This window comes from Podarcis erhardii, assembly GCF_964252035.2.
Source record: "Podarcis erhardii genome assembly, chromosome: 3".
In the NCBI taxonomy this organism is placed as follows: Eukaryota; Metazoa; Chordata; class Lepidosauria; order Squamata; family Lacertidae; genus Podarcis; species Podarcis erhardii.
The window spans coordinates 33,793,722-33,813,034 of NC_138507.1; the positions used below are offsets into that span (position 1 = coordinate 33,793,722).

General features: G+C 40.8%; 2 protein-coding genes and 1 long non-coding RNA gene across 5 annotated transcripts in view; 1 reads left to right on the top strand and 2 right to left on the bottom strand.

Moving 5' to 3' along the window:
• Positions 1-19,313, top strand: part of ZNF451 (zinc finger protein 451) — a 52,916-nt gene that overhangs the window by 15,940 nt on the left and 17,663 nt on the right. The window contains exons 1-3 of one of the 3 annotated variants that reach the window (XM_081856882.1): positions 13,435-13,596; positions 16,354-16,440; positions 18,977-19,051. In XM_081856882.1, coding sequence (XP_081713008.1) covers positions 16,357-16,440; positions 18,977-19,051 — 159 coding nt within the window. In that variant the 5' untranslated portion in view covers positions 13,435-13,596; positions 16,354-16,356. Of the gene's footprint in view, positions 1-13,434; positions 13,597-13,666; positions 13,818-16,353; positions 16,441-18,976; positions 19,052-19,313 lie in introns of those variants that run through there. The other 2 variants (XM_081856879.1, XM_081856880.1) reach the window with 2 other exon arrangements.
• On the bottom strand, positions 210-10,699 carry LOC309339319 (uncharacterized protein). Its single transcript, XM_081857535.1, has 4 exons — positions 10,492-10,699; positions 9,875-10,075; positions 4,542-4,624; positions 210-1,279 (listed from the first exon to the last, which is right to left on the bottom strand). The coding sequence occupies exons 2-4, from the start codon at positions 10,030-10,032 to the stop codon at positions 1,074-1,076; spliced, it is 447 nt and encodes a 148-aa protein (XP_081713661.1). The 5' UTR covers positions 10,033-10,075; positions 10,492-10,699; the 3' UTR covers positions 210-1,073.
• LOC309339395 lies at positions 16,258-17,199 on the bottom strand. Its single transcript, XR_014155296.1, has 2 exons — positions 17,017-17,199; positions 16,258-16,399 (listed from the first exon to the last, which is right to left on the bottom strand). It is a non-coding gene; the product is annotated as an uncharacterized lncRNA (long non-coding RNA).

A 19,313-nucleotide genomic window follows, 5' to 3' on the forward strand; every position in this document is an offset into this window, starting at 1 on the left:
TGCTGCCGCCGCCGCTGCCCATCAGGAAACCGATTTGCAGAAGGGGAGGGAGGAGAGAAAGAAAGGGGCGATTCCTAAAGTTTGCTGCCGCCACCGCCGCTCCTGCTGCTGCTGCTGCTGTTACTACTGGCTGTCACGAGTGAGGGGGATTTGTGGGGGGGGGTGTTGCGGTGCTGGGGGGGGAGCAGAACTTGGCTGCCCGGGGGTTGATGACATCACAGGCTGCTGCAGAGTGAAAAATGGCTGCTTTAAGGTGCGAGCAAGGGGAGAGGCAGCCTTGCTGCTGGAGGAGAGGATCACTGCTGGGTCTTGAGAGGAAGGCATCATCCACCGCAGCAGGCGAGCGAGCAGACTTGGCGAAAGAGGCTGAGCTGGGCAGGCACGTCGTCGCAGTCATCCTGATCCGCTGCCCTCCCCGGTTTGCTGCTGTTCACTTCTTCGAGGATTAAGAGAGGCGATTCCCTCCCTCCCCCCCCCCTGCAGATCTTGCAGCTTCTGAAAAGGAGGCAACGGCGGCGAGGAGCTGGGAAGCAAGGGCAAGCGGAGAGTCAGGCAGGGGAAGAATCAGGTGGACATTTCCTCCCTTCAAGTTCAGTGATTTGGCAAATGAACGTCATGCTTTTTTGCTCCCCAGGGCTCTAAACGTTGCACGTGTGGAGAGGCAGGCAGGCGTCTCTTCTCTTAGGATGCATTTGGAAGTCGAGCTGATTTTTAGCCTGTGATCCTTCCAGAATTCCGAGGATAAATTGAGTTGAAGGGAACGTGCTTCTGGGTAGGCGTGCGCCGTTAAAAACGCAGTGCCTATATGCTTGAGCCTGTTTGTGGATTTGGCAGTGCAATCTCGCGTAAGCCCCACTATGATCAGAGGGGCTTGCTTGCCTTGCAAGGGCACCAAGCTGTCAGTTTATTAAGGAATGGCTCTTCCTTATATAATGGCTCTTCGTGATCGTGCCAGTTAACAGGATTTTGGCCTGCAAGCCTGCTTTTACAGCTCAAAGGCAGGACATACTATTTAAGACCCAGTTTCGTGAAGAGGTGATTTGGGTTATGGCACATCATGAGCAAAGTGTTTGTCAGGCACTGTTTCTTTTGGCTTCAGGCTCAGGTTGCAGCTTCCTGTCAAAAAGCTCTGGGTGCAAAAGAGCCTTTATAGGTGTCCCTAGCAAAGAATTGTCCCTCCTGTTTCTGAGGTTCAGGTGTGGAGTGCTACTGCTTATGTAGTTAACAGCACCACCCATGCTCAAGGAGTTGCCAGCAGGCTTGAAGGAACTCCCAAGATCTGCAGAAGTGCAAAAAAACAAAAAACAAACAAACACCATTTAGGGGGGAAGCACACAGACAGAGAGGGAGGGAACACTGCAACAGCCCAATGAGGATTAAGCATGCTCATTGGCCTTGAAATACTATCAGAAAGGGAGAAGAACAGAAAGGAGGAATGGAACAGCAGAATTTAAAGCTGCAACATTTTGTTGCAGGACCCATTTATGTTACAGTATTTCCACATAGTGACACACACTGCATGCTTGATAAAGATCAGTAATATTCATATTTAGGCAATTTTAAATACCGTACTGACAGGGGAAGTTCCTAGTTCTCCCTTGTTGCTGCAGCAACATCAGACATGTTACGCTTTATCTTGCTGCTACACTATCATCCTGTAGGGAATTGCAACTTCCTGAATCTACTAGCAGCTGCCACCACCCTTGAATGGGTCATATGTGATGGAATATTTATGATGCAATTGTTCTTTCCTCATAAGTTTCTCAACAGCAAATATATTTTAGATATTACAGATTTTGCCATATCCTTGCTGACAAGAAAATGCAACACAGAAATATTTTTTTTGTCCATTTGATCCCTACTTTGTGGTTTGATAATCGGGGTTGTTGGGTTTTTCACTGACTTCGTGGCCACATATACATAGGGAAGCATCTATTTGTAAGTCCTTAGAAATAATAAAACCTGCTGTGCAACCCCAGTTTCATTTTTTTATCTGATAGGGACAGAGCAAATACAAAGTGTGTTTATGCTGCAGACAGTACATATTTATAGCACATAACTCCATATCAAAGTAGATTAGGAAACAGTATTACATACAATAGCAGTCAAGTATATTTGGATTGAAATGCTAGAGCTAAATAACTCTTACTTCTTGTTGGTAGTACCTGCATTGCACCCTGTTCCTGTGCACATTTACGGACAAGTTACATGTCACATTGCTCAGTGGAAGTTCATTGCAAGTTAGTGGGGAGGGAGAGACTGTAGCATTTGATACAATTCAGTGCACTTTTGCACAGAATTGAGGTCCACTATGTTTAGTAGGGTTCACTCCTTTATAAGTGTATTTAAGATTGCAGCCTTAGCAATCTTACTCCTACACCTACCTGCAGGTAAGCCCCTTTGAATTCAGTTGCACCTGCTTCTGAGTAGATGTGTACAGAATAGTGCTGTTCAGTCACCTAGCATTTTACACAGCTCGGCTGTTTCACCTAGTATGTTGCAGCAGGATTGTATTATAAATGGTCACTGGTATATCTCACATTGTGGATTTATGGCTTGGTTTCTGAAGATACATTAAGGGTACATTGCATGATGTGACAAATACAAGGTTTCTGAACACCGCAGCATACTGCAGTCACTCTCTGTGAATGTGTGAATATCCCTCTGAGATGGTTAATACGATTGCCATTTCTTCAAGGTGAGGCAGATTATGTCTGCCTCCTGTACTCTGCCTTCCTGCAGTGCTTTGCTGCAATATATTGCAGGATCAAGTGACTTTTCCGTTCTCTTTCTCTCCCATCTTTGATTATATTGGAAGATGAGAAGTTGTAAAAGATTTACCTGCATACAATTGGTATTTATACTAAATTTTTGGAATGATGAGTTGTGTCAACTAAAACGTGTATTTCAGAGAATGAAGGTAAATGGCTGCGGTGGGTGGGGCCAGCTGCAAAATTGGGCACAGCAATTAATGTGAATTTTACTTTTGTACTGTACAGTATGTTTGTACAGTGTGTTTGTACACCCCATATAACTTCTATCTGGGCATGAAAGGCACATTTTAAGAGTTCAATGACATATTCTAGCCAGGCACAAAAATTCAAGGAAGGTGCAAAGCAGTGAGGGGTATGGCATGAGGGCAAGGAGTGTGGCCTGGGGAGAGTTATGAATGCCTGATAGAGAAGAATGGAGGTCTGTGTTTGGCCTGGGGTTCCCCCTCCTCCCTGTTTTAAAAAGTGGATTGTGTTTTATTACTTATTAAACTTACTGGGTTAACTTAATAGGTTTTTGTGGGTCCCCGCCACCCAAAAAGTAACTCAAAGCAACTTATTTACATTAAAGCTGACATAAAACAAACAAAAAAACAAACTAAGGCATGTATTCATTTTAAAATTGTATACCCGCACCATTTTTGTCTGAGGACACTCCAGAGTGGCTAACTATCCATAGGTTAAAAAAAAAATACATTGTATAAAACAAAATCTGAACCAACTTACCGGTACATATAAAATCAACAAATATAAACAATTGACAAGGATTCAGCAATCAAGAGTGTGGAGCCAGAAAATTAAAAGCGCTAGGCAATAACTGCACCAGCTCATCAACTAGGTTAGCTAAAAAGAAAAGTTTTTTGTGTGCTGTTTATAGCTACAGGGCATTCAAGTACTGCAATACAGAGGCCACTCCCACAAAGGGTCTGTCTGTTGCGCTTCTTTTGGCAGAGGCACCTGAAGCAACACCTGATGGTGAATGGAGTGCCAAGGAGAGTACATATGGGTGGGATGGGGGAGAGGTAGTGTCTCACATATCCAGGTCTCAAGCCTTTTAAGGTTTTAAAGCAACATATCAAGTTTGAGACTGGAAACACATAGGTAGGTCACATTAAGCCAAGGTAATACGTCCCTAAGGTGGTTCTGTGGTTGTAGTGCACTTTTTGACTCTGATCCTTAATCAAATAACTCTCGAAGCAGTATACAACAAAACTTGTAGCTAAGATACATGAAACACATATATATACATATATATACACACACACACACAAAACTAATCTATTGAAATAAAACACTAATCTATGACAGAAAGTGATAGTGTAAAACACCTATTTTGCAGAAGTTTCATAAAAAACATGATCTGCAAGGCCCTCATATGCACAGAGGTTTTTTGCCTTTTTATGATGTTATAAGAAATCCCTCTCTTTTATTTGTTTTGGAAAAGAACATAATCCAATATAGAGATACAGAAACCCTTCAGGTGCTCTTTGGTCAGTTTCCATTCCTATCTGTGTATGTGTGAAGGATGGGCTGGCTTGACAGGCAATGCTTCCCAGCTTGTCCTTTTCCTGCATCTCAGACATTTTGTTCCATCCTTCCATCCCTTTTAAATCACTCACTAGGGAAGATGCCATAAGACAGGTAGGTATTATCCTAAGGGCCAGTGGTTTGTCACAATAGATTACAGGGAACGGAGCACCAATAGAAGTGAGGGGAAAGCCAAAGTCATTCATAATGGGAAACACATAAGAAGGAAAGAAAGGCGTGTACCCGTTTCATTCCACATCCTTGATTTTGCTTCCATTTTATTCCACGTCCTTGATTTTGCATCCATTTTATTCCACGTCTTCAATCTGGCAAAAAGAGAGGGGGGGGGAGAGCAAAAGCTGTTCTAAGCCTTCAGAAGCATCGCTGTCCCATTGCCAGCACTGCTTTTCACCTCAGCCTCCGCACAAGCAGCAGGTTCATTGGCACCATACAAACACCCATAGAGCAGCCATGTAGGTTCTTGACTTCTGTCCAGAAGCACAGAGAGGTTGTTGCAGTTTGCATAGCATACTATTATCACTGCATGTTCCTTGGTAATTAAGCACTGCCTTCCGCTGAACTTTTTTTTTTTCAAACAGGCTGAGTACAAGATTCTGAACCAAAGAGACTTAGGCGTTGAGTGTCTACATCAATTTCTCCTGGCTAATCTTTTTAGAAACTCAAAAACTGGTTGGCAATTGATTCGACATGGGGGATTTTATTGCAGATAGACTATTTAATGGTTGGGTTTTAATTGGTGTGTGCAGTGGGCCAGGGATACTTTAACAAGCACTGTATTAAGGATTCACTTGATACATAAAATGAAAGGAGAAAGTACATCAAGTTGATTCTCATAACATTATCTATTGTGCATATTCCAAAAGGTCCATAAGCATTGGAGTGAAGGCTCAAATCAAGCTCTTTTGTTATGAGGTTGAATAGAATTAAGGTTTCACCTCAACTGCTCATGGGTGTGTCATATCATATAGAAATCAAATCTAATATTGCCAGGAAGCATCACATGTCTTCTATGGCTTCAAATCAAAGTGAACATATATCATGCTAACTCTAGTCATCACAAGGTTACAAGTCCTTTTAAATGTAGTATTATGTATAAATCTAAAGTGGAAGTTGCCATCAGTCAAGTGCAGCGGTGATCACAAATAAAGCGTCACAAGTGATGCACCCTTCATTGGGTTGCATGCTTTAAAAATTAAACTCCTTCTTCACTTTATCTCCATAAAGGCGGGAAAGCTACTTGTATAGAAGGAACAGAAACACTGGTATTTCCTTGATTGTATGGTGTGCTATGCAGGTATGAAATCCTAACAGATGAAGAAGGTAGCCCCCCCCCCCCAATAATATAGACAACCAACTAATTATATCAAATTGTGGCTCCTTGCATATTATTAATAAGCATGCTGGACAAAGTGCAAGCTAAACAAACATGCAACAAAAACAATCTCAGACATTCTAGAGTCTGCTGTAGTCCATTTAATGTTCTGTGTGTATGTATGTGTGATATTTATATATATATTAAGTGAAAAATAATTTCCTAAATGTTTATTGTTTTGTTGTTGTTGCTAACACAAATAAAGGACAATATACCTTTAGGTTCTAAATAGGGTGCGGATTGATGGAATAATGCCTGTAAAGTATAAATTGCTATGGTGGGAAGGAAAATACAATTAAAAACACAGTAGTATTAAGAAAGGACATAAATGAATAGGATTTTGGTTTGGGGTGTGGGATCTGCTATATGATGCACTTTTACTGGGAGTAATCCCAATCAACATAGAGGTTTGTTTCTGAGCAAACATGTATAGGATTGCACTGTGAAAATGTGATGAATTGCCCTAAAATGTAATTAAGCTTCAGTGCTGTGAAACCTGAATTAAGAGCAAGTTATAAAACTGTTTTCTGGTTTATTTATCAGTTGTGTTCTTTTAGTGCTCAGAACACTTTTATCTACCGCTCTGAGAAGCCCAGAAAACTAGCAACAAGACGAGGAGTCACCAGATCTCCACCCAGCACATTATGCGCACATGGCTATGACTCCTTCTAGGATAAGGTCAGGTCACAGTCATTTGTGGGCAAGCAAGCAGATGTCAACTGGATTTCAAGATACGTATTTACATTCCCATTTCTAGCAGACAAAAAAACTTTTGTTTATATAGCACAGAAGCATATTTATGTACTGTACAATATTGGGTTTAAAAATAAAATTCCAAAAGGGTTATTAGAGTCTACAAACTGGAACTTTACCCTGGAACAAGGAAGGAAGGAGAGCAGTAATGAGTGCTTGCATGAATGTGTATTGCTCTGGTGCAAGACAGAAGAAAATTGCTCAGCTTTACAGATGAGCAATTCACATCTGCTTCTGTGACCACATTCCACATGGGTGCACTTGCACAAGTATGAAAATGAATAGCAATTTTGCCTATTCTCTTCCTCTTACAGCAGACAGTGGTCTTCTAGACCACAAGTAGGAAACCTCAAGTCAAGGGGCTATATGTGGTCCTCCAGCCACCCTATCTGGCCAGTGGGAACTCCCTAGGCCATGTCCCCTCTCCAAACCATCACACTAATGCTTGATCACACTGAAGTCCTTTCCACATTATTTCAGTCCTCTCTTTCAACACAGAGATTGTTAGAAGAAACCAGCTGTTTAGTCCAACACAGGGAATGCCAGATGCTCCTAGAAGTCCACACACAGGGCATGAAGGAGGCAGCCCTCCAACAGCAACTGGTTACTCAGAGGTTAACTGGCTTTTGTGTAGAAGCTCTACCTCACATATAGTGAAGGTGCAACATGGTTGTCTGGTCCTCAACTACCAAAGTCACTGACAAAAATGTGTGAGTGGAATAGACCGGGGGATGATGAAGCTAACTTGGAAATGATTTTAAGGACAGGTTTACAGTGGTACCTCGGGTTACAGACGCTTCAGGTTACAGATGCTTCAGGTTACTGACTCCGCTAGCACAGAAACAGTACCTCGGGTTAACTTTGCTTCAGGATGAGAACAGAAATCACGCAGCGGCAGCGGGAGGCCCCATTAGCTAAAGTGGTACCTCAGCTTAAGAACAGTTTTAGATTAAGAACGGACCTCCAGAACAAATTAAGTTCTTAACCCGAGATACCACTGTACATATCTGCAAGCATGGCCAGTGGTCAGGGTGTATGGAACCTCTAGTTCAAGAGTATATGGAGCCACAAGTTCCCCTTATCTGACCTAAAACATCACTGATTTTGTCTTGAATGCCTCTTTGAGGAAGATTGTTCCGTAACTTACCTAGCCTTAGGCATCTTTAGAAAATATAAATGATTTGGAATTGCCAGGGGATATAGAAATGAAAACTAATTTGTTGGCAGCCACATAGATGGATTATGAGAATGTGAAAAGTAGGAAATATGGTTAAATTAATATAATCAGGGTGAGGGAAAGCAGGCAATTTAATAGTGAATTATTTATGGGAAATGGAAGGCGTTTATTGTTGTAATAACATAAAAGATAATATTCAATCTTATATAGGTTTGTTAAATATTGGATTGGACTATTTAAATGAACAATAAATACTTAAATGTATTTTTGTTCTCGCTTTCTCTTCTCTTCCTTTTTATTTACTAATTAATTATTTCCATTACTATTATAATTATCATTAGCTGCATGTGGTTATTTGCTTATGCTATTTTTTAATTAATTCTGCAATTTACTATAGATATTAAACTAAAATGTTATTAAAAGGCTGGAAAAGAAATTTTGAGTCTGTATTTCTTGAGTCTATGTTCACAGGCTGTTTAAAAGAAGCCAAAACAGAGCAAACCTGCCAACAGAACAATGGTGACAGCAACAATAAGGAGCTGTTGGCAATGTTCAGTGGAGGAATTTAAATCCTCAGAGTGTCTCTTGGTTGAGAAATTAACTCTATGACAAAGTGGCGTGATTCAAGCATTTCTGGGATTCACCTACATTGTTGAAGGCACAAGCACACCTTTCTGTGGGTGGTGTCATAGGAAATTTAAGAGGGTATACAAGTTAGGCAAGAACTTTGGCCTCAACAAGAACAGAGTAGCAAAATTAAGTGCAGGGCCACCTAATGACTAATCTAGATAATGACACCAACCAGAAAAGCAGGGATGCAGAATTTGCATTTTAACATTTTTATGTATTAAGGTCAAAAATATTTTTGAGTACGTACTGTATTTCAAGTGTAACAAAAACTGAACTTTAATCCCCAGCAGTTGAAAAATAACAACACATTCCCACAACAAGGCAGGATTTTATTCTTGCCTCTGAAGCATTGCAAATTGAAGTATGGTTATGTGTTGCTTTACTGGACAGTGTTCATGACACAGATAATGATTATACTTGTGTGGTTTTCCACATACACTGTTGGCTGATGTTTTTCTCAGCATGGAGGTAAAGTAATCTGAGCATGTTTAGTCTGTAAAATTAAAGGACTGAAAAGAAAAAAAAGAGAGAGGACATATCAATTGCTCCATAACTACACCAGTTCATTATTTTCTTTCAGTATGCATGCATAACTATCCTAGAAAGAATAATTGATAATCTCTAGTGAAGCCCTTGGGTCCAGCTGTGTCTTATGATCTTCCAGTTTCACCAAACATGACTTGGTGAACTGAATTTTCAAAACTTATCATGCACTGCTTTTTGTATTTTTCCATCAGAAGTACAGTATGTTACAAAAGCAAAGCCTTCTGACAATTAGAAGTAAATTACATAGTCCAGCAAGCAATGCCAACCCAGTTATTTACTTTGTAAAAAAATAGCAAAAGGCTAGAAGCCATGAATCTATGAAACAATTTTCATATACCTCAGTAAAGGGCTATTCTGGAATAGGCAGTTTTTTCAAACAAACAAACACTTTTATATTCCTTTCTACAATCCACATTAATGTGACAACTGTTTCAGCAATTCAACTTATGACCGTAATGCATTGGAATAACTGGAACTTACATACATACAATGGTTTTAAGTTAAAATATGACTATATGAAACTACCTAATACTGAAGCCACTACCTTAAACAGAACAAGGTGATTACTCCATTTAGCTCAGTACTGCCTGGCATTGACTCCCCAAGATTCATGTCTTTCTGGCTATAATATCTGTGAGGGTTTTTTTTAACTGAAAGTCAATCTTAAGTACAGGATAAGAGTCAAATTATGGCCAACTCAGTCATAAACCCCACTAGATGATTTTGGTTACAGATAGGTAGCCGTGTTGGTCTGCCATAGTCAAAACAAAACAAATTCCTTCCAGTAGCACCTTAAAGACCAACTAAGTCAGTTCTTGGTATGAGCTTTCGTGTGCATGCACAGTTCTTCAGATACACTGAAACAGAAGTTTCCAGACCCTTCTATATAGTGAGAAGGTGGGGAGGGGTATTACTCAGAAGGGTGGTGGGAATGGGTGATTGGCAGATAGCTGTGATGAGCCTGTTGACGACTCTTAACGACTGCAATAGGTCTTACTCACTACATAGGATTACTCACTACATCTCAACTTGAAGTTCCTCACAATGTATTACGGGCCTAATGTGAGGAGAACATACCTTCCAAGAATCCCAATTTTCGAGGGACAGTCCAGAATTACAGCAGCCATCCCAGTTTCTGATTTGATCCTAGAATACCCTGGTTTTCCTTTTTCCTCCCCTCCACGTCTCATAGAACAATTAAAAGTGGTGGAGAGATCAGACCCCTCAGCCTTCATTCCTTTTTGGAAACAGGAACCATTCCTCTGTCTGTCTCTTTTTCTGTGTATAGGTACAAAGATGGAGTCCTGTTTACACTGAAAATAAAATACCTGCACCAAATGAAGGAAGTGAAGCTGACATACGAATCCCTTCCTATAATGCTGAAGGGAAATGCAACCAATCCACTTTAAATTCTTTAATTGCAATGCTTCAGTAGCCATTTTAGGAAACATGCGGTGTGTTTATTCATTTATTGTAAATTGAGCCTTACGCTGCAAGCCTTTATGTGTCTACTCAGACTTAAGTCCTGTTGTATTCAACGGAGCTTACTCCCAGGGAATTGGGTAAAGACTACACAGCCTTACACTGCAATCCTAAGCATTTTTACTCAGTAGCAAGTCCTACTGATTTCAATAGGATTTACTCTCAGACCATTCTCTCAAGTATTTTTATTTATTATTATTATTAACCCCCACCTTTTCCTCTGACAGGGATTCAATGCAGCTTACAGCCACATTTTTATTTTGCTCCATTTATCTCTTGAAGGGGTTGTACATGATCCCTTCCCTCACACATTTGTCTCCAATCTTTCTACCCTAAAAGGCAAGATGGCCAGGGAAGATTCTCAGCAGGGCAGCCTAACTCACAGTTCTATTATAGTATAGAAATTCTAATTACAAAGGTTCACAGGTGTTTGTTTTTTTAATATGCTCCTTCCTCCTTGTGGATTTGAAAGACCCCAATATACCATAACTACAACTTGCGGTGGGTAGGGTTCATTCTTTAAAATAATGAGGTAGGCCTGTACTCCAGTCCTGCAGCTGTTAGTCAAGATGGCTTCCAAAACCCAGAAAGAAAGGGGAAAAAAACCTTTGTCTGCCCTTCTCCTCAGCCCAATCTGCAGAGAAGAGCTTGAAAACTTAAATGAATCTCCTTACAGAAACAAGTCTAATCAAGGAGTTACACAAGCACAGGTTTCCTTAAAGGATGAAAAATCCTAAATGGCAGTGTCTAGCAAAGAACTGGAACAGGGTCTCAATCTTCGTGTTTTGTTTGTTTTACATTTAGTGAAATAATAATAATAATAATAATAATAATAATAATAATAATAATAATAATAATGGCCAAACAGAATTAAAAGGGCACTTGCTGAAATCACAGGGTGGGAAAGATTCACGAGTGGGGGGGGGGAATTCCCCCATACTTTATATGTTTAAAAATGTCCCGTAGTGGATAGAAGTCTTCCTTTACTGGTTTCCATTTTGCCTAAAGCTTGTTAAGTACACAAATATCCACGCATGTCACAAAAATGATGGCACTGAATTCAGTTTCCAGAAAGACAGTAGTTTCAGTCAATAAGAGCAAAAATATGGAAGTTTGAGGAACCTTAAACACTTATTCAATGATGCATTAACTATAGGGCAGCAAATAAACCCATAGTCTTTAGTTTTCCACTTCTGCCACAAGGCTTCTTACAAGGTTGTTGTTATGAGGATATTCATTCATTTAAGAGACTCCTCTATCACTTTTTAGGACAATTGCCTCACCAAGCAGTGTATAAATAAGACACATCAAAAGAATTAACATGACAATAAAAACACCATTCCATTTAAATTCCATTTTAGTAAGTCAAAACTTACTAAAACCAGCCCTGTGCAAATTGCTCGCAGTATCCAGAATCACAATTAAAACTCCAAATATATGCCTTCAAAATTTGTTTGAGATCAGAGAGAGCATCTGCATAACTTTTCCCATGACTGAATTGCATAAGCAGGAGAGGCAACTGCAAAGAAAACCCCATTTTTTTGTACCCAGCAGCCTAATAGGTTTCCTCATGGACACCTCAACTGGGTCTTCAACGTAGATCTTAGGGTATTGCGAACCTGCTACGGATGCAGGCAATCTTTAAGATAACCTGGTCCCAAACCCTTTAATGAGGAGAGGTGCAGGGAGGAAAATATTTCTATGTGCGCCATCTTGAGCCCATTGAAGGAATGACATTTTGAAGGAATGACATTTTTTTCAGCACTGTAGTACGTAGTCAAAGCCAGAAAAAAAGGCTATCTGTGCGCGCACACGAATATAGTGAGATATTTTTGTTTGCGGATTCTATCTTCTCATACACTTGTTTAAATTCTAACAATCTGAGGACTTTCCGATTTTTAGTTGCATGGCACACACACACAAACCCCAATGCAAATATGCAGACATACTATTATTATTTCATCCATTCCCGCCCCTTTCCTCTAAGGAGCTCAAATGGTTCCCCTCTTCATTGCAACTTCACCACAACCCTGCGAGGTAGGTTAGGCTTAGAGACTGTGACTAGCCCAAGGTTATGAATTCCTATTAGCCTTAGGTCCTTAACCCGAGCCTGTATCAGAAATTGATTACAGCATGGCAAACTTTCGCAAACGCATCGAGTCCACTTCATCAGGTGAAGCGCCACCCTCCTTTTCCTGCCGCTTCGTGCACCGGCTTTGATGACCGCACTTAAAAGCTCATGCCCTTAAGAAATCCCTTAGTTCAAGATACTGTACAAGATGGCAAGCCTCCTTTATGCTTTAGGGCGATTAGTAGGCGCTTCCTTCAGGGGAGGGAAACGCTGCTATTGCAACAGCAGAGGAAACCATTAATTATTATTTTTTTAAAAGATTTTTATTGATACAGCAAGGGAAAAAAACAAAAACACAAATACCAAATTACACACAGGAATAACCATAGGCACATAATTTTCTGGGCAAACAATAAAACATATATTGGTCTTAACACTAAAGACCCGACCTCCTGTCTATTCCATATTTCGATTTGATATTACTTTTATCCAATACACACTTTTATCATAATTAAACTTTTTCTTAATATATCTAATTTATTATATCTACCTTGCAACTATTACTGAAGTTCCCCGAATGCTGCAACAGAATTTAAACTACTATATTTATTTTTCAGATATTCTTTGAAAACCTCCCATTTTGAAACAAATTCCTGTTTTGATTTATTCTTTATTTTTTCTGATAGACCATCTAATTCGGCATATTCTGTCAGCTTTTGGATCCAATCTTGTATAGAGGGGATTTCATTACTCTTCCATTTTGCCGCGATCAGAACTCTTGCTACTGCGGTCGCATATAAAAATATACCCTTCCTCTTTTGCGGAATATCCAAATCTGTTATTCCCAGGAGGTAGGCCTCTGGTTTTTTATTGAAAGAGATCTTTAGCATTTTTTGCAGTTCTGCATGGATACTCTCCCAGAATATCTGTACAGTATTTTCCAGAGGAAACCATTCCAAGCGTCACGTCGTCAGCTGATCCTCAGAGTCTGCACCCAACCAGCACCAGCGGACTACAATTCCCAGCAGCCCTTTCGCGACCCAGCCCCGCCCCGCCCCGCCCCGCCCCCCCAGCAAAAGTTTGAAGCCGGGAGGAAGGGTGCGCGCGATGGGCTAGTTCCCGCGCAGATGCTCGGTTGGAGAGCGCGAGGAGGCGTTCGCGGGGCTGCCTCTCGTCTGCGGAGGATCTCCGAAGCGCCTGCCCTCTTCCTCCAAGTCGCTTGCCTGGGCATGCCCGGGCGTGCAAGGTAGGCGTCGCCGGCGTCATCGCGTGCCCTGATGGTGAGCATTGCGCGCACTGGGGCTGCCCCTCGGTAACCCGCCCCTCCTGCTGCCGCTCCGGCCTGTTCCCTCTCCTGCAAATCGCCTCTTCCCCACACTTGCATCGTCGGCTTTCGTTGCATTGAATGGAGGCCTTTTGCATAGCCACCCACCCTAGTACTGCGGTTCTTTCAGTGAGCCCTCGCGGGTCAGAAAATGCTAGTCCCGAAAACGTGGTGTTTTCCTGACTAACCGTTTCCTTGGTTCGCTGATATTCTTGCTACTCGGATAACTCCCCACTTGGAGCATTTCCTTGGGTCACCGCTGCTATTCCCCCCCCCCCCCCAGTCAGATAATGTATCTTTTTTTAGCGTCCCCTCTAGATGTCCTTTTCTAAATGGCACGTTCGTGGTTTGTGCTTCCTGGTTCATGCTTCCCGCGCTGGGCCATAGATGAGTCCGCTTTTAGTACTGTTCGCTCATGCAAAGGTTTCGTGGTGGTCTGCTTCAGGTGCAATCGGTGCATATATCCCGTTCTGTTCAGATGTGTTTTATTTGCATCTAGTCTTCAGACCCTACTGCAAAGCGAATGTTTGACCTCAGTAGAAGTTTAATTCTTGAGTTAAAGATAAGTTACATCATAAACAAGCTTACAATGCTAAAATTGCTTGTTGGATCATAGCGTGGCCCTTTTAAAAGGTCGAGGAAAACTTCCTTTAACAAATACCCTTTAACAAATACTAAAATGCAACGCTAACATGAATATATCTGAATAAAACTATGTAAAACCTAACTGAAATGTAACACAAACATAAAATTCTGTATCTCCACGATTCTATGGCACAGCATACCCTTTTACCAATTTTATCCTCATGAGTTACTGCAAATATATACAATGGTCAAGACTGCACATTTTATATCTTCTCAACCCAGTAGATAAGTTGCAGACTCACGGGCAGGCCTCTCCCTAAAATTTGTACTAAGTATTGTCCTCTATATGCCGTATATAAGGTACATAATATGTGAGATATTCAACCTGGTTTAAACCACAGGGACAGGTGTTTTCAGAGTATGGCATATTTCTGAACCTTCCTAAAACAGCTGAAGGCATTAGATTTAACTGGACTCCAGTAAAGGCCATCCTTTCACTCTTTCTGCAGATCTTTAAAATAGCAAGGTAGTATAGAAAGCGTGTATAGAAGATTCTTATACAATGGTGCAATTTCAGAGATTGATGCAGTTGCTCTGTCCATCTGAAGAGAGATATCAATCTCTGTTTAAAACTTTTTACAAATAGAAAGGGCCACAGGGGTCATCTAATCGAACCCTTCAATGCTGGAATGTTTTGCCCAATGTAGGGCTCGAACCCACCACTCTGAGAATAAGAGTCTCATGCTAGTTCAGAAAAGCCTAATGTCGCCCATAGGAATGAAACTAATCCTGTTCACTTTCCGCTTAGCAAACTCTACAAGGAAGGTGTGTCCCGTTTTCTGTTTGAGAAAGCGGCACCACCAAATATCTGAAACAGAGTACAGTGGTACCTTGGGTTAAGTACTTAATTTGTTCCGGAGGTCTGTTCTTAACCTGCAACTGTTCTTAACCTGAAGCACCACTTTAGCTAATGGGGCCTCCTGCTGCTGCCGCACCACTGGAGCACAATTTCTGTTCTCATCCTGAAGCAAAGTTCTTAACCCGAGGTAATATTTCTGGGTTAGCGGAGTCTGTAACCTGAAGCGTATGTAACCTGAAGCGTATGTAACCTGAGGTACCACTGTACTGTACAGTACTTGCTCAATTTTCACCTCATCTAACGGCTGCATATGTTTGTGAGGTCAATCAGTTTGGTCTTTTGATAGGCTGCAGATCTTCATTTTTACAGTAATTACCAAAAGGCTGAAGGAGATATGACCCGATCAGGGTTAAAGACATCAGTATTGTGTCCCCTGTGTATAGAAGGGGTGACATATTTTTTATCACACACAGTACCCTTTTTCCAGGGGCAACAGTGAAAGCCAGACAGTTGTGCAACCACATCATTTATATATAAGTTGAAAAGCAGAGATGCCAGGATGCATCATTGATGGATAACCTTTGTGGCTTTGGTAAAATCAGAGCTCCCCATGGACATCATCCAGATTTTTTAAATGAAACATTGATATAGAGAGCCTGTATACAATATAGAAGACATTTATTAGCAGCCCCTCTATTCCCCCTCCCAAAAAATTGGTATAATATAAAAGACATACCTGAGATTGAGAAAAGTTACATACTGTAGCTGCACTATAGTCTCCCTGAACAGAAATAATGTTAAAGTATTGGGGAAGCATCACAGAACAACTAACAAAGCAGAATAAATCCACTACTAACGCACTATTATTCTTTCAAGAACTTGTTGCAAAATATGCCTGTAATCTTCAAAACCAAAATATGTTTGCAGCGTTTTCTCATAGTGTAGCTTGTTGCCCTTTGTTATGATAATTAGAGACTTTGATAATTAGGTAGCATATAAGTAACTTATCATTTTATTTTAGTTCTCTGCTCAAAATACAGGCTATTGATATAAAGCAAAATATTGATATTAAACTTTTTAATAAATTATTTGTACTCTGTTTCTTAGCATCATGTATATGAGATTCTCTACAGTCACTATTAATAATAAAGTGTCAAAGCGATGGGTCTGATTTATTGCATCATTATGCAAATTGCTGACATGTAAAGGTGTTTTCCTCTCCCTTCCCTTTTCAGATAATGGAGTGTCTTGTGTCTTCTAAAAGAGCTGAGAATGCATCGTCTGAACAAGAGGAAAGTGAAGATGACGTTGAGTTTGTTGGGGTATGTAAACAGTATCAATCAATCATTCATTATATTTGACTAAAAGCCATTACAAACCTAGTTACAAAACCGGCATGTAAACAATATCTATTTTAAATCTATAAGCAACACCATAGTTCCCTCTAATAGCAAACTTGGGCAATTGAGTGCATATCATTTTGGAAACTAAACGGATAGTGGTTTCTACAGACACAGGCAACTCCTTGGATGTGCATTGTATAAGCTTGTAAATTAAAATACTTTTTTTCAACCCTTGAAATGCCCAACAAGGAGATAAGGAATGCTTGTGGCAATTGAACTCATAGAGAGAAGAGGGAAATGGTGTAAAGAAACATCAGGCGGACAGAAGAAGTTATTCAGTTAAATCCATAACTCAAAGCAGTTGAGATAATGGCCTGGTTTTCACATCACGACAAGTCAAACTATGGCTTATTGGGACCGTGCAAATGTTTCCAGCCCACAATATCTGGAGAGCACATTGTTGGTTACCCCAACCTGATCCTGGAGAGCTATGTCTGAAAAGTAGTCTATAATTAGTAAATATGTAAAATAATGAATCAAAATGTGTTGTGATACCTTCCATGAAGAATGCTATTGTGAGGGAAACCAATGTAGCCCCAGGCATTGGCCAAAGCAGCAGAGAACTTGCTTCCCCCTCCCTACCAGGCAGAACACTCTGCTCCAACTGTCAGTGGCCTGGGACTGCAGAGTACAAGCAGACCAAAGAACAGGCTGGCCTTTAACACTGGCCAGAGGGCTGCTAGGTATGGTGATATAAGGCTTTTATCTGTTCTGAATTGTTTTGGAGATAATTTGATAGGTAGGGTGTGAATCTTTAAAATAAAGTACAAAGGATTTGAAACTAAACTTTTTTTTAGCACACTGTCCACATATCCGAGGAATGTGGGGAAAAATGAGATGTCCTTATAAATCTGTTTCATGTGTCTCGTTTTATAGTTAACCTGAATTATGTGGCAGTGCATTCAGAGTCCTTCAGTGCCCAAATACAGATAAATTTATTTTTGTGACCCATGTCCATATGTGTTGTTTTTTCCCATTAGGAAAACATGAGGAATTCTGAAAAAGTGTGTGGCATGTGTTCCTTCTTGTACAAAGGCTAAGCAATTTATAAAGTTCCCTTCTGTTAGTACTTTAATTTTAAGTTTTTATTTTGCTTTCCCCCGCTTAAATCTGTGTAGCAACCTTATGAGATGCACTAGAGCTTAGATAGTGACTGGTCTAAGATCACCTGGGGAGCTTAGTGATTAAGTGGGAATTTTAACCTGGGTCTCCCCAGTCATAGTCCAGATCTGTTACACCAAATTGGCTCTTCATGTAAAAAGCCACGGTGGGAAGGCTTACCGGTGAGAGCCATTACTGTTAGGAGTTCAGCCTATACTCGAGTAGGACCCTGGCAGAGACACATGCCCGACTGGCATGTTCCCTCCCTCCTGGTCGATCGTTCGGGAGCTTTATAAGCTTTCTTCAGCCCGAACATCACAGCGACCAATGCCAACAGACATCGGCACACTTAAGGATCCACAGAGTTTGCACAACTTGCGTAACAGACCTCAGCAACTCAGCATTTGGGCTAATCTATTTACATATAAACACACACGGAGCACTGCAACAGGGCTCCCTCTCTCTCTAGCATCAGACAGCAAAAAGAACAAAGGACAATAATCCCACTTCACAGAACACAGTAACACAAACATCCTTCCTCCATCACTTCCCACTCTGTGGAGTCAAAACATATACCGTCATGTGATAGACAACAATCCCATGACTGCAATTACGGAGCAGGAATTCTAACAATTACATGAAAATAATTTCTCTTATCTCTCTTGGTGGTTCAGCCTCCCCCCTGCCCAAAGCAAAAATGTTAATGTTGGTGGAAGTGTTGGTAATGTTGTTCTGTGACACACTTCAGTTTGACTAGCTGAACACTAGCCATCACGTAATGGATCACCTGGGGTGATTGGTTATCTGTAAATGCATATAATTAATAAATGTCATTTTCCCCCTTCCTTCCGTCCCTCTTTTGTTTTCCCCACTGCCTGTTTTGAATTGGCAGTTCCTAGAGATAAAGGACTTGTTGCCTGGGTCCTTCTCTGAAGGTGGGCTTCCATCAACAGAAGAGCGTTACTGGATTGTTGGATGTTTCGCCACCGTCTGTTAGTAGGCAGTCTGTTTTAGAGCTGGACTTTGTTCAGTTGTGTATGGCAACAAATGATAATCTGAATTGGGCAAGAATAATAATAATACTTATAAACGCAATGCTTCTGAATATACAATCAATTTGTTGTGTTCCTAGATCTTGTAACTTTTGCAGACATGTGTAGAAGGGCGGGGGGGCACTGTTAAAGGTAAACACATTATCTTCAGTGGGTCTGGCTGTTAACCAGAAGGTTGGTGGTTCAAGCCCATCCAGGGATAGCTGTGGGCAAGATTCCTGCATTGCAGTGGGTTGGACTAGATGACCCTCTAGGTCCCTTCCACCTTATAATTCTGTGATTCTGTGTTTTCTCTTCCATAGGAAGCTGTGTTGAGACCAGTCTTAGACTGCATTGAACTTAGCAGCAGTGACGAAGACGGTAGCAGTTCTTCTAATGTGAGTGTTCCCTGCCGTTTAAAATTGTTGGACAAGAGTTTTCTTTGGAATTACTCCATTCTGTCTGTCTAAGTTTGTATCACTTGAAAGGGAGTACATATGGTTCAAATATATTCTTATTTTATCTATAAAAAGAGCTCTTGAGATGATTTTATTATTCTTAACCTGTTATATTTGTATACTGCACATCTAACCAATTCTCTGGGGAGTTTACAGAAGCAATGAAACACAAACTTAAACTTGAAGTAAAAACACTAAAAGC